This window comes from Sinohyriopsis cumingii, chromosome 15, assembly GCF_028554795.1.
Source record: "Sinohyriopsis cumingii isolate HCF-2022 chromosome 15, ASM2855479v2, whole genome shotgun sequence".
Taxonomy (NCBI): domain Eukaryota; kingdom Metazoa; phylum Mollusca; class Bivalvia; order Unionida; family Unionidae; genus Sinohyriopsis; species Sinohyriopsis cumingii.
In genome coordinates, this window is record NC_142975.1 from 99,721,531 (window position 1) to 99,738,226 (window position 16,696).

At 36.4% G+C, this 16,696-nt stretch overlaps 1 protein-coding gene across 1 annotated transcript in view; it reads right to left on the reverse strand.

The window, feature by feature from the left end:
* Positions 1–16,696, reverse strand: part of LOC149782383 (uncharacterized) — a 70,897-nt gene that overhangs the window by 503 nt on the left and 53,698 nt on the right. The window contains exon 2 of the mRNA XM_089935122.1: positions 2,427–2,717. Coding sequence (XP_089791248.1) covers positions 2,427–2,717 — 291 coding nt within the window. The remainder of the gene's footprint in view (positions 1–2,426; positions 2,718–16,696) is intronic.

Genomic DNA, 16,696 nt, shown 5'->3' on the forward strand with positions numbered 1-16,696 from the left:
AATTCATACTCCTATTTCATGGCAATTATTAGAATATAGTGTACATCTCACATGTACTTTCAGAACCCCAAGTATCACAGTGGGGGTGGAGAGAGTGGACAGGATTAAATAACAAATCCACCACTATCTCACCGCACGTGCTGATGAAGTTGCCATGGCAGCTCATGGAGAACTGCTCTGCACACCACGCTTTCTCACATAGTCGTCAAGGATGACCATTGTGAAGTGGCAATGGTTTCAATCAAATGGGCATGGTTTACTGTATATGAACCCCTGCAAGCATCCTCGGTAGTTGTTCATGGAGAGAGAGAGAGAGAGAGAGGAGCCAATTTGTATATGTTGTTATCATATGATAATATTTGTTTCTTAGTTCTTATGGAGATAATGCCATAAATATAATGCATAATCAAAGTTTAGATAATACTGACATAGACGCAATTACTCAAAAATTGCATTAATACTTCAATACTTTTTTATTTAGCTGAGGTTGATTGACACCTTCTGAAACAAATTTACGATTTTACTTTATTCCAATAAATCTGAACAAAAATACACACAAACTTAACAAGACTTTGTTGAGTTTCTCTTCGACAGTGTAAGTTATCCTACTGTTTAAACATGAACAGTATCGTCTGAGATATTTACATTTAAATTCTCAATAAAATAAAACACAAAACAAAACAGAAAACACTGAATTTACACTTAAACGATATCCACATTTTAGTCCTAAAGATATAATGATCCAGTAATGAAACTAAACATGCATGTCCACAGCTATGAGTTTTAGTCCAACTTTGGACTGTATTTATAATGTATAGTAATGTACTGGTCATTTGATTTATGGTACTATACTGTTTTTTTCAACTGCTTTGTATCTTTAATTGTTTCGTTTTAAACAAGTTAGTTTCAAATAAAATAACCAATAGAAATTTAAATGATCTCTCCATAATAAAGACAACTTGAACGGATGTTCTGCAGACTTAAGGCACTGTACTTTACAACTCAAATTATAGTATCTTGATTAATAGCGGTAATTTGTTATTTGTTTCTAATTAACCTGACATCTAAGTTTGTTGAAATGGCTAATAAAGTTGAAACTATCAAATATTTTGTTCATCCAATTTAAGGCATTATGTATGGTTGTATCCACGTGTCCTATATGTGTTCATTCATATAAGGCAAAAATATAAAAACGTTGGTATCATGATAGAAAAATCTAATCTGTCAGATGGGAAATGTTGAGTGAATAATCAGCTCATAATATATATCTTAGACATTTAACTATTTCAATGCAATTCCTCGCTGTTGACTACTGCCGCATCTGGCTATACAGACAAAAAAATGAAACAGGCAGACCAATTTATTTAAATATCATTTAGTGGATTTCTCTACTTGGTAAGCTGCTTTGGAACTAAACTTTATTAAGTGAAAGACATGAGATTGAGTCCCCATCTCTCTCTCTCTCTCTCTCTCTCTCTCTAAAAAAAAGGGGATCTTAAGTTTACATTTATCTAAGGGCCTGACTTTCCTCGAAATGTTACCAAAGTAAAAGTCTACTGTATGTATCCATTTACTCAAATCATGCATTATACCCAATAAAGGTCTCCAAGAAAAAAGGACAGTCAAATTGAATGTGACTGTATATTCGTGTTTGTTCGTTTCTAGTTTTAATTTAGTGGGAGGGGGAAAATCCTTAGATATCCCTGATATGCATAGATTCTCACGTACTTTCTGAAGACAGATGCTCATTTGCAACCAAGCACAACCGAAGCTGTTAACACAGTTTATTTCCTTTGCCACTGAATAAAGAACACAGATTGGTGAAATGATATTTGATTGTAAATCATTCATTATATCTCAGTATTTCCATGGGTGGTCGTCATTGGCTGACTGTTCAAAAGTAAATTAGTAATGCCAATCAGCCTCTCCATGGTCGAGAAGCCATAGATGTCACGGTGTAGGTATATTATTGCTCCATTATTACAGAGCAAAAGTGGTATGCTTAATGACCCCAACTGCAATGTGTTGGGTTCTGGAAATACATGTGAGCTGTACTTCAAGTGGTTATTTTAAGAAAATTGCTCTTTCTGAAAATAAGTGCATAAACATGGCACAATAAGTGTTCATGATTGTGTCAATTCAGTCCGAAGAAAAAACGGCTTAGTTCCATCATGTATTGACTTTAATGTTTCAATGTGTTATCCATGAGTACTTACAGTAATGTAGTATTGGGAACAATGAGATCCGGTAATTTTTATGTTTTAAAGTCACTTGGATCGCTTCAAAGTGTTTATGAATAGGGTGGCACATGCCTATGTTTTAAATGCACTTATCTTTTACACATATGCATATTATATAATCAGAAACTGAGCTACGGATTGATGGATGGATGGATGAAAAAGAAAGTATAAACATAAAACTCATACCCAAGACTGTGAGCTGTACATAATTTATAGGACCTCCAATATTACATTTATGCAGATTGTCATCTGACCTCCTAGTGTTGTTAATGATCAGAGCTCCAGTCTTTGGGTGTACCGCCAGGCCGGAAACAAACTTAGCTGGTAGCCAATTGATATTAAGTTTAGTCGTCCCTCTAATGTTATAGACAGTTTCTCCGTGTGGTCCACTCCAAGATATGTAATTCATCACAGACGTCAGAGGACATGTGAGCACAGACAGGGTGCCCTCAGTCACATACACTGTCGCATTGGGGTCTGAAAAAAGAGTTGAAAATGTATTAGAACAAAACATTTATTAGAATGATGACCCTCATAAATATTACAATACCTAATATTTTTATTTCATGGGGTGGTTCACAAGTTTAGTACATTCATCATGTTTTTCAGAATAAAACATTGGAAATGCAATCTATCTACACTGCATTAATTATAGTGACCCAACATTTTGGCCCTCATGATGTCTGAGGCTTTTAGGTTTACGTTAAGGGCTAAGACAATGAATGAAAGGCATGTATTAATGGATTAACTTTTAATATATATGCAATAGTTGGTCTGGTTCCCTGCTTTGTATGCCCCCTGGATTGCATTCTGCTATACGAAGTCAGGTGAACACCGACGCCATATTGTCATGTGATCAAAACAATTGGCATCATAAGAGAGATCGAGTTAATCCAACTGCGACACATTTATTCCTTTGATATTCTGTTTGTGAACTTTGCAAATGATTTCGATTTGAACTATCCTTTTACCTCATGCAAGCGCTTTTTGACGGCTTTAATCCATTCGCATACAAGCACCTTTGGACATCTCGACCCGATTTGCACACAAGTGCCTTTGGACGCTTCTACCTGATTCGCATCCAAACGCCTTTTGATGCCTGCTGTAAATATCAACCATTTTAAGCAGGTTTTCGTAGAGCCACCTTCGGTAAAAGCTCCATATTAGATACTACATTCATTTCAGTCAATGATCAATACGTCAGATCAAGTGGTCACTGTTTATGCTCTGGTTAAAATCTGCTATTTAAAGTAACTGGGTCGTATTATCCACTCTCCTAAATGGAGGTAGCGGATATCGTTCAGTACTTACGAAGTTTTCAAGATTAGAATCACAACTATGAAAGCTTCAGTAACTTAGGTAAAGGCTCTGATATTGATGTAGGCAGCAACTAAGTTTTCTAACTTATCAAATTCAGATGACTTAGTGATATAGACGCGGACAAAAAAAACTTGTAAATTTCGAGTGTGAGAAATGACAGCTACGATTGAGGCAGGAAACCCTGCTAGCAATCAAGTAGTCAAAGAAATCCAGAAAAACCTCGATAACATAGGGAGATGGGCGAATAAATGGGATTTTAATATCTCACATGAAAAAATGATAGCAATAATCTTCTCCCCATAATGCAAAAACCAGATAATTTACCCCAATTTCTATATTCAAAACCAGTTAATAAAATATGCTTAGGTAGTAAATATCCTAGGTATGTTCTTCGCTAAGCAGCTATCTTGGAAACAGCAGATTGAACAACTAATTCAAAATTTCAATAAAGATATTAATCTCTTACGAAATCTTAAAGGGAAAACGGGAATCCAGTCAAGTATGTTGTTGTTGTTGTTATAGGGTTTAACGCCATTTTCAGCACATGGTGGAGGTATAACTCGGGAAATCCCGGAAAGAACCACCAACCCACGAGAAGCTACAGGCAAGCTTTCTCACAAATACACATTGGACGAGCCCGAGACTCGAACCCACGCAGACAGAGGTGAGATGATTGTGATCCGTGACGGAGAGCGCTTTAGGCCACTCGAATCCAATCAAGAAACCTTATTAACCATCTACAGATCAATTATAAGGTCGAAGCTAGATCATGGATGTCAAGTTAACAACTAAGCGAAACAAACATTACTGAACAAACTGGATACCATCCAAAGGAAAGCATTATCTGTTTGCACTGGCACTCTACCATCGACATCATTGGACAAATTTCAAGCCTCACCAGTGAACTGCCATTAAAAATAAGAAGACAGGAAATGCTCCTCTGATACACCAATCCATTGACAAATCACCCAAACTCGCATCCTACAAAAGTAACCATTAGCAAATGCAACAAACCGTTTAGCCGCAAATTAGTTCCTAACCCACCCGGTAATAAACAAATCCTATAACTCAGGGAAAAGCTGCCAACACTTGCTCCACAAGACGAATACACTCACTCCCCTGACTCCATCCCTTGGACAAACCATATCCCTAAGATCAACAATAGAGTCACCAATCATGGAAACAAATTGGAACAAGAATCTAAACTCAAAACCATCGTATCAATGGAAATACAAGACACCTACTCTGGCTTCGTAAACATTTTCACTGACGGATCCAAAGCAACCGGCCTCCCAGAACAGCAGCAGCAGTGGTTATTCCCGAATTCAACATACAGATGGGATCTAGATTACCATGCCGCTGCTCTACTTTCACCACAGAGTTCTGGGCAATAATAGAATCATTCAAATGGATTAAAGACCAAAATGTTCCAAAAGCAGTTTTCATCAGCGACTCACTTAATGTAATAGATTCCATCAAATCTCACAGTACCAAATCAAGCAAACAATTATTGGCTAGAGCTTCTTATATGCTTAAGGAATTATCCACAGCGGATCCGATAGTTGAATTCATGTGGATACCCTCGCATATATGAATCCCTGGAAATGACCTAGCCGACAAAGTCGCAAAATGCATGTTAGGAAACCATAACCCTGCCCCACTCAGATATAACGTAACAGACGCCCAAAGCATAACAAAAACATATATTAACCAGAAATAGCAAGAGCACTGGAACACCAATACCAAAAGGCAGAAAACTCTAATCCATTATAAAAGAAATCAATAGGTTCATCAAACCACCCAAAGTGAACAGCCTTGACCAAAAAAGTACCAATCGTATTGTAATCGGAAAAACAAAACTAGCAGGAGGTTTTGGCAAACATATATGACCAAATCATGATAAAATCAATTAATATCACTGCAAAAGCCATTGACGACCTGCCACATATATTCAACAGCTGCTCAATATATTAGGAAGCGAGAATGGAATTTCAGAAAGCTCAAAACACAATTAGATATCCTACTACTTACCCAGATTTCCTTAAAAATAACACCCCAACATAAATATGACCTACCAAAACATATTTAAATTCCTAGACACACCCAAGCTAAAAGAAACAACTTAATTCACCCTAAAAGCATAAAATAAACAACCTCACTTAAAATTAAATTCCATTAGCACATGAGCACCTTTGACAGGTCATGGGGGACTTGAATACTCAGCAAGGGTGTCCCTCTAGCTTAAAAAAACCTGTAAAACATACATAACCCACCCAAATACTCTTTAAAACCAGATTAATATACATAGAAGACGGGCGCTTTTGATACGTCCCTAGGGACCCCATTACTCAGCAAAATGTTCCCGTGTTCTTATATCCCAAATATATTATTAAAAAATAAACAAACAAAAAAATATTTTTAAAAAACCCATTTTTTCTCTGCTCTCTTCCTAGTCCTAACATGAAAGAGAGCCAAGGTAATACTGCGGCCTAATTCTATGATACAGACCATACTAACACTAAAGTAGAGTTTTCCATCCAGTGCAACCTTGCTCATCTTTAGAACAATTTCAGACACAAGATCCAAAACTCAAAATTCGTGCAAAATTCGTGCAAGTACATCCATTTAGACCAGTACCCTGGAATGAGCGGACTCGTGCCTGCCCTCCTGGTCACTACCTCAGTTGCCTCAGTCGGACACAAATAAGCGTGCAGCGCGCGCATAAAACACCTAACATAAATAAAAGCAAAACAATAATGAATAGCGAGTGTCAGAATCCTTACACAATTATATCAAGAAGCTTACGGGAACTACCCTGTACAGCAGCTAGTAGGAGTAGCTAACTATAATTTTACGCTACACAGTTACCATTTCCCCGAAATTAACTGAGGAAAAAAGGAATGTGGAGAATTGTAAAGAAGCAGAAGTAAAACGGGGAACTTCTGCTAAAAAGGCCCTTCTAAGGGCTACCAATATTGCTTCTTATCCAGGAAACCATGTTGGCTTGGTATCCCGTTTCGATAAAACTATTATATACACTAACTTGATCCGTCAATCCACCGGAACAAAATTCAAACCTTTTATGACCTAACAGAGACCAAACTTTTGATATGTCTCTCAGACATGTTACTTATTAAAAATGTGTAGGGCATCTAGGGATACACTGTGTACTAGAATTTTTTTACGATTGTTAGGACGTAGGAAAATTTTACAACTTGTTTCGACATGACACAATTGCTCAGGTGGCTAAAATATTATTGGCATTTGTGTATTGCCCATTAGTACAACTAGACTAAATTTGACTAAGTACGGGCTAGCATTCTTGGGAGTGCACGACATCCATGGCTGGCTTGCCGAGTTCCTTGCCCTCTTGCCTCTATCGTACATCGTATAACATGGGAGATGTGGACAAATTTCCACCCGCCTAAAGCTAGGTGGCCCAATGTGACGTCATCGTTGTGACCAATCGCAAAGGGCGTTATATACTGCTTGGGTCGACACTTAGTACAGAAAATACGGACTGAAATCAAATCATTGTTAACATGAATGCGTGTTGGGCCCATTCCCACTCATGAAAGCCCTTCTTTTAGGTCGTTAGAGACATACAGTCATACGACCTGACGGCTAAATTAGCAGTGCTCATTGAGCACATAAACGCATGGGGTGTGTGGCCCTAATTCCTAACCCCCATGAACATTTAGCATTCCGCTGTGCGGGAATGAAGCCGTCGCACATACCCTACTGAGCGCACGCGAAGTAAATCCAATCAATCAATCAAACTCAAAGCTACGATTGATCACGTGGTTTCACTGACTTGACGGTGAATGAGTTCTCTCAAAATTTTAAAGCACATAAAAAAAATTCGATGAAAAATAATTACACAGCTATAATGATCGGACTTTACTCTTGCATATTTCCATACATAATAGATGTGTACCCAAAATGTAAAATGGTTAAATTGCTGTTAAACGTAACATACACATCATTGCTTAACAGTTAACATGCATGCCTATCTGTATGGAATCGAATATGTAACCGGTGTTCTATTTATTGCGCACTGCACTTGGTAACTTTGCTACATGTGTATCGAAGGGCTAAAATCCCATATACTCTATGAGATAAAGGGCTATAGTTGTCATTATCTTGTGTTCAAGCTTAACCACCAATTCGGTCATATATTTATTTTTGCAAACACTTTTACTAGTAGGCGAAGATGAAGGAAAAGGGTACACGCAACGATACTTTGTTAATATTGCACGTTTTACACAGCGTTATCTCAAACTTCCTTTTCCAATCGATTCTTTGGTAAATTGTACATCAATATTAGTATGAAGTGATTCACGACAGCCTAAACATAGCCAAAAATTAAGACGAGGCTAACACCTCTCCTTTTAAAAGGAAGTGATTGTAACGATTGTTTTGGAAATATTACAGACTTCACTCCACGCCATCTAAATCATTCTAGCTAACAAATTTCTTGATCAATTTTACATCGATATTGATATTTCGTTGTACATGACACATCAGACTTTGGCAGATATTAGGATCGAAATAACAACCCTATTCCACGACTAAGTGATTGTAACGATGTTTGGTCCAATAGTATATATTCCAAGTGCATCATTTAGTTAGTAAAAGATTCCATTTGCAATCAATTCCTTGATACCAACTACTTCGGAATTGATTTAAAGCAATAGATGACAGGTTTCGTTTGCAAAAGATTAAGACGAAATACTATCTCTTCTATGAAAGCAGACAGTTAGGGGAAGGGCATGGAGTGGGTGGTCTATGTAAAGCATTAAATACAACTACACGTACATCTAACACTTTTTGATTGAATCTGTATGGCATTAAGTTAAATAAATTAAATATCCATTTGTATAAATGAGAATTGTAATATTATTGTACGTTCAATTAATGTCACTGGATTCTAATCTGTATTTTGTTTCATAATAAACAGTACTGAATTTTGCTACTTAGTGAAAACAGAAAGGATTTGATCTATGTGTCAGCAGTGGTTTTATGAATTGAAAATTTGTTATAGTGTCATGCACCCGAGTAATAATGCTTAAATACCTCAAGGAACCTATTATCTAGGTGTCTGACCTCAGTTAAAATACATATGTCAATTGTAAAAAAAATACTTTCTAATAAGGCAAAAGTAAAAATATATTTGCCACCATGTAAATGATTATTTTTAAATTGTATTTATGGTACAAGTGTGTTCATGAGTTTCAGGTGAATGATATGCATACTTATCAGTAAAATAAATTCAACTGACATCAGTAGCGAAAAAAACTTTATACCGTTTCTGTTATCTGACTAAATCAGTCAATGATACCAGATGTGTATTTCAGTAAGTCAGGCATTGGTACCAAATTCGTACTTGAGTAAAATTAACGAGCGAGGTAGATTTGAATAAATAAAACACTGTTAGGAATTAAGTAAATTTGAAAGTGATACCAAATTTGTATTCCAGTAAATCAGACAGCGACACCAGCTTTCTATCTAAATAAAGCAGCATTGATAACATTTATGTGTCAATGTAAATCAGGCAGTGACACCAGTTTTGTATCTAAGTAAATCAGACAGTGACACCAGCTTTGTATCTAAGTAAATCAAACAGTGCCACCAGCTTTGTATCTAAGTAAATCAGGCAGTGATACTAGATATGCATATGAATAAAGCAGGCAAAGTTACCAGATGTGTATCTGAGACTTAGCTGGAAAAAGTTATATCGTCAGTGGTAAAACATCATAAATCGGCATGTATTTGAGAAAACAAGTCAGTGATACCAGATGTGTAGCTCAGACTTAGCTGGTAAAAAGTTATATTGTGAGTGGTAAAACATCATAAATAGACATGTATTTGAGAAAAGCAGTCAGTGATACCAGATGTGTATTGGAATACAATTGCAAGCAGTGTTACCACGTAGGTATTGAGTAAATTTAGCAATGATAACAGACATGTATTGAGTAAATCAGGAAGTGATGAGACAGGTGTATTAAAGTTAATCAGGCAGTGACACCATATGTGTATCGGAGTAAAGCAGACAGTGGCACCAGATGTGTATCTGAGTAAAGCAGACAGTGACACCATGTGTGCATATGAGCATGTTTGTGTGTGTGATTTGGAGTTTTAACGTAGATTTAACAATTTCTGAGTCATATCGCTATGATGTCTACAGTGTGACAGTTTATTGTCATGCCTAGCACTGCAGCATCATGCCACAGACATGTAGCATAATGTCTCACCCAAGTCACATTATCCAGACACCAGGCCAGCCAGTCCTTGCACTAACCTCTTAATGCTGAGCGCCAAGCGAGACAACTGTTAGTACCATTTTTGTATGTCTTTGGTATGACTCGGCCGGGGATCGAACCCACGACCTCTCATATCCGAGGCGAATGCTCTAACCACTAGGCCAACGCATCGATTGTGAATCTAAGTAAAGCAGTGACAACATATGTGTATATTAGTAAAGCAGACATGGACAACATATGTGCATCTGAGTAAAGCAGACCGTAATGTGAAGTGTGTATCAGAGTAAAAACGACAGTGACAACATATATGTAATTGAGTAAAGCAGTGACACCACATGTCTATCTGAGTAAAGCGGACAGTGACATCATGTCTTTCTGAGTAAAGGAGACAGTGACATCATATATGTATCTGAGTAAATCAGACAGTGACAAGATATGTGTATCTGAGGAAAGTGGACAGTGACACCATATGTGTATCTGAGTAAAGCAGACAATAATATAAAGTGTGTTTCTCATGCTCAGCAGTTCAAAATAATAATGGTAGTCATTGTTTGTTAACATTTGCACAACAGTTTAGAAGAGCTTCAGATTAGGTTGTCCCCATTCAAATCTGGTAACTTCTGTTCATCAATGAGTATATGAAAATAGCAAATGTGAATGGACAATGTCTAATAGATGAGGGACCATGACCTCCTGAAATAGATGTAGTATAACAGCTGAAAATGGATGACAAACAAACAAGAAATACTTTTTTAAATGCATACCCATGATTTGAACTCGAAGTGTGTAGTTATCATTACCATCATTACAAGCGTATGTACCAGCATCTGTATCCATGGCATTAGTAATGATTAAGCTGCTTACTTTGAAGGATAATATAACCACTTCAACATGAAGCCAGTTTCTCCGTGGCCCCGATTCCAAAATCAATGTGTGCTCTTGACTCGTGTATCTAATCCTCTGACCATATTCATCAGGACCATACCAAGCGGTCAATGTATTTGTGAAAGAGCTGCACACAATGGTTGCATTGTCCCTCAATACCCCTAACGTAACATTTTGTTCCGCTGAAAAGAAAATGATTATCATTACAGTGGATAACAAGCAAGGATCATCAAAGACCTTTGAATATGAAGCTATCTCCAAATTAATTTTCATATACAGAAAATACATTGCGCTTCATATAAAATGCACTTCCATTGTTATGGGTCTTTGCTCTTAAAATAAGTAAGAGAAAACTGAAAAGAAAAGCAGCAAATTTTGTAAAATTCATTTATATATTACAAAGTAAAAATCAAATAAAAGAGCATAGGGTATGGTGAATCACCTGGTAGTTCCCAAAATAAACAGAGAACGATATACATAAATCCTAATAATATATGTTTTTAATAAACTTTAGTGGAAATCCAAATTAAGTCAAGTCTGAACGTGTTGATGTACCTGTGGTGGTCTGTATCATATAATTGTATCAACATTCTTTTGTTGATACACAGTAATTAAATTCCAGGTTTGAATTTCCTATAAATCCTGATGAATATCACAGTCATATAAAAAAAATAGAAAACATTCTTTCCATTACATATAACCATGGTTGAAAATAAGGCAGAGTTCCAAATTCTCATGTGAGTTATCATGTGAGAAACGTGGGCTTTTATTCTGACTAAACACTTATTTCAAATGTTTTCAAAGTTGGATTATCTCAAGTGAGTTATCACATGATCGATTGGACCTAAATATTTGGGGCAAACGTTGAATGTCGACCATTGCAATATTGTCAAGTATACATCATTTCATTTTTGCACTTGCTGTTGCTTGTTTTTTATTTATTTGAAACAATCTGTCAATTTATTTTCTCACAGTGAGTTTTAGTATAATTTGATCCAACAGTCTCCTTGTATTTAAACACATTACGGTTCATTTCACTGCTCATAAAATTAAACAATTCACCATTAAAGTCTCGTATAACCAGACAACCCATTAACCTTTTACAGCCGTCAAGGAAAATAGTTACTACCTTGCATTACTCTTCGTGGTTGATGTTTAATTCAGTAATCCGTAAAACAAATTCTTTCCCAAAAATATGCAGCTTACAAATATAAAAAGAAAATACACTTTTTGCTCCAAATGAATGATATATACAATAAACATATGATGCAATCCTTTAATTCTGAATTTATCAAACTCCTTAAACTCCAATATTAGCGTAATAAACTCTCAAGTCCTATTCCGGAATATTTGGGGAACTACATATATCTTACATCGTTTTCTTCCATGCCTAGCATTCACACAAAAAGTCAATAAAATCGTATACTGACTAAATTGTGTACTTTGTCTTTTTACAGGCAACGATGAGCTCCGTTAGTATTTTGTCAGTGACTTTATTGTATGGAAATGCGAATCCAGATTATATTAGCTGCCAGTGGATTCACTGTTGCTAAAGCTAAATTTTCATTGGCATTGAAAGATAAATTTAATAAATCCGTAAGAAACTATCTAATTACGTCGTGCTTGATTGTGTAACTGCGTAGCGCTCTTTTGCACGTGTATATTCTTGGCAATGGAAAATCTTGTTTATTTGCAGACTTATAATTGTGCTAATCGTGTCATTTAAAAGTTTATAAAAGAAGTTTTCTACTGCAATAATCATGAGACAAATCACTGACGTTTCCATTATCTTGTATGTGACCCTGTTTATCGGAGTACATGGTGAAGAATCGGCTTGTTAGAACCATTATAATGTCATATGGGGCATGGCCCAGCCCAATCTACTGTGAAAACATCATAGTTAGCTAAATTAATTAACTTATCAATGATATGAATTCACTTATAACTCAGTTTTCACGAAACATCTGATAATAAATATACCATTTATTTGATATATAAAAAATAACATTAAGAAATACATGAGTATATATGTAAAAAGAAGTGTAAAATCACAGGGGCTTGTATCGTTGCTTACAGTTTAACTGCCAGTCACACATTAGTATAAAAAAATTAAAAGTATTATTTTATACTACATGACTGACAATTATACTGCATTAAATGATAGAAGCCCTGTGCGTACAACAAAATGTTTACTAATAATTCACCTTTTCTGGCGCCTCAAATGAACCCAATAGATGATGCATGATGACCTAAAGTGTACATGTAAAATATCACTTCAAAACCCAACAGGCATACATTTGCGCGCGGGCCATGTTGACTTATCAAGGACAACACTGTTTTGGAAGAAAGTTATTTCATATTCTCCTGCAACATGTTTGCTCTTAATATTTATGTGACAGCAAGAATGTGGACATTGCTAACAAAAACAAAATAAACCAATATCAACATCTAGTGCAGTCCAACATGTAAGACCTTGGCGCTGATATTTATGTTGTGGATGGCATAGCACTAAAACAAGACCAACATGTGCGATGTCTTACACTGTAGGACTTCATCTAGTAATGTCCACGATGGTATTGATTTTGATGTGCAGTACGAAACAGAAGACATCGACGTATTGTTAGCCACTGAGTGATCATTGAAGAATATCTCGTCCTCACTATTAATTACTCAAATGGGTGTGGTATTGATAATTATATGCAAGGGGTGTGACATGCTAACCATAAAATGTAGGAAGCGGAGCACCAATTTCCATGTTGGTGGGAGCAGCACACTAGCCTGAAAACAAAATGTGTGGTGCACCACATCCTTAATGGGAGGGAACAAAATGTGATCAGTATATAAACTCCCTTATAGGAGTGAGCAACATGTTGTGAATATGTGATTGGTGCATCTCTACCCTAACAAGAGGGAGAAGCATGATGTCATGGGTAATGCAGTGGAGCAACACACTAATTGGATCAAGAGGTGAGTGTTGCACCAGCTCCTTTCTGACTGAGCAGCACACTGTACTGAATGTGAAGAGTGTATTACATATCCCCTTCAGATGGATAGACTCCTCAAATATGCAGGCCTTCTTTATGGTGGGCTTAACAGGCTTCCTAATAAGTGTATCCCTTAAACTCCTGAATGAGCTAAACCTCCATACAGCTTTCAGGAGTAGAAAGAGGGGTCTGTCAGGGAAAATTCCGAAAATTCCAATGATCAAGAGTATTAAAGTTGCAGCTGGAATCAGCTAGACTCCAGTTTTCAAATGGCCATAATTTGCAAAGCTCACAGGCATGTTTTGTTTTGCCCTTGCAGCCGAAGATGTAGTCTGGGTACACTGAGATACCGACAGTCATGACAGTAATGTTTGAAAAATAATGACTATATATATATATATATATATATATATATATATATATATATATATATATATATATATATATATATATATATATATGCATGTCACATGCTCACTGACCAGGATGTATTTAGTGTGTACCTAGCATGAGGTAAACAACTGATTGACTCATTTTACCCATCGTCTTTTATTAGTACGACCAAATCCGCACCCAGGAAAATTCCCCAACCCTGAAGTGATGCCTGCTACCTCAGTCATGTTTGGCATTCTGGGAACAATCATGATTATGAACAGTCACGCCTGTAACTGAGCTTTTTCGTGTAGTCTCCTCAGAATGAAGAACTTGCCATCAGTCCAGGATATGAGGCCGATCTTAGTGTTCTTGTCACAGTAAGTAATTCACTGAACACATCACAATGAAGAGAGATGAGACCAACAGAGAGCTTTACCTAACTTCACTGGTGACTGCGAACGGTTCAGATGACTCATTATCATCCATGACACTTATAAGCATGGCACAAATGAATTGCCAACCCATAACTATGAATGTTTCTAGGCAACCAAATATTGCCATGATCTTCCAGACGCCCCAATGACGACTGTGTCAAACACTTGTGTGTAGTCAATGAATGTTGTGTATTAGTTGGAGTTCTTCCTGAAATTTCCATGCCAAGCTGCAAACACCATTCCTCTGTCCCTTGCCCTTCCCTAAAGTCATAATACTCTCCAAGGAGGAACCCATGATCAACGTGATGCACAAGTCAATTCATCAGAATCCTGGTTTGTTGATTTCCAGCTAGGATATCAATGAATTGACCCTAGGGTTGTCACATGATTGTCTGATGCTCAGGCACAAGTCTTGCAACTCTCTGAGTTTGCATTGGACAGTCCTCTTTATGAGTTTGATGCTTAAGTTTCTGCTTTTTGTATCTGATGTTTTCATTCAGTAGTCTCTGCATCGCACCATCATTCTCATCAAACCAATCTTGAAAATGTAATCTCTCAAGGCAGGTTTTCTGAATAAACACTACATATGGAAGTATTTTCCCATCCACCTTACAAAATGTATTAAATTACTATTGACTTCCATGAGTTTCACAGCGGTATCTAGCCACTGCTGACATCCACTTACTTCTCAATACTTAAAATTACTAAGAATTGTTGGCTGTAGGGCAATATTAAGAACCACGTTATTTGGTGCTGATTTGTCAATGGAAAACGAGTGTTAAGTCTCTTTCAGTTTAAGTTAAAACATTGTGTGCCTGTGCATGCAACAACAGCCTCAGATAAATTAACAGTTTAAAGAATAACAAGGAAACAACTGTTAATTATTTTCATCACTGCTTAAAATATACATATCTTTTTGTATCGATTTTCCACCGCTTGCATTGATATGTGTATCAATAGTGCAAAAGTATTGATGCATCAAAATATTGACGAATCACTTGTATTTATATGTGTATTGGCAGAGTAAAAGTACTGATGCATGTTACGTCTATGAATTATTTAATTCCTACATAACGGTATGTACATTTCTGCTTCTGTACATGCCAACAGATACATGTACATGTAATCAATCAACAATGATTTACATTATAGCTAAGCAATTTTTTCCTGATGTAAACTATGGACAGGGGTCTAAAGATGTCCAAGACATTTAAAACCTCATATCGTTTCTGTTATAACTATTTGTCTTTATGTATTGCAAGCTAGCCATTCATAAATACCACGAGAAGTGTTACCAGTACGGTTGAAACGATACATACATGCCATGTACATGCATCAATTCAACACACACAGCCTATGATATGATAAATGCTCAATCCATATATGAACTTTATCGTCTTTCCATCTTTAGAAGGTCTATCAGTGGTAGGTGGTGCCCTATTTGTGTTCTGACATACTGGTTGTTATAGTGTAAGCCTTAATCGAATTAGCTTTGAAATATCACTTGATATCAGATATTCTACCCTGGACTATAACTAAGACACAGCAACAACTGGTGTATGTTATCGGTTCACTAGGATTTAAGTTCCATGGTAAATATACTCTCAGGGCAGCCTTTTCTACCTTCCTAGCTGTATTGATGTTTTGTTTTTAATAAATATGAAAGAACGCCTTCTGCAGTTATTCTTCAACAACAAATAACATTTCAGTTGTGTTTACAGTATGCATATTACAGAGTGATATATAATTTTATATATTTATATGCCATTCATATGAATGGCAATATAACACAAATGCTTTCAAACAGACTATCTATTAGTTGACAGTGATAAATATTGAATGTTTTAGGCCATATAAAACTGTTCCATGTGATTGTATGCAGGACTCAAAGTCCAGCTACCAGACCCGTTCTTTTGCTCTGCAGCAATACATTTTGTCTTATAAATAAACCTATCTCTCGCGTAATCGTGAAAGATATTACGATATGAACTTCATAACAGGAGAAATATGTCAATTTCCTTGTGTACAGAGCATTTTACTTTTTTTTCATAAAGTATTTCTTGTGGAAGTTGGAAAGAATACCAGCATCATGTTGTACTTCCTTCATGTACACAAAACAGCCACATGTACATTTCTGTGAGTGAAGGAAACCTATTAACAATACCAACTCCCATTCTATACAAATAATTAAAAAT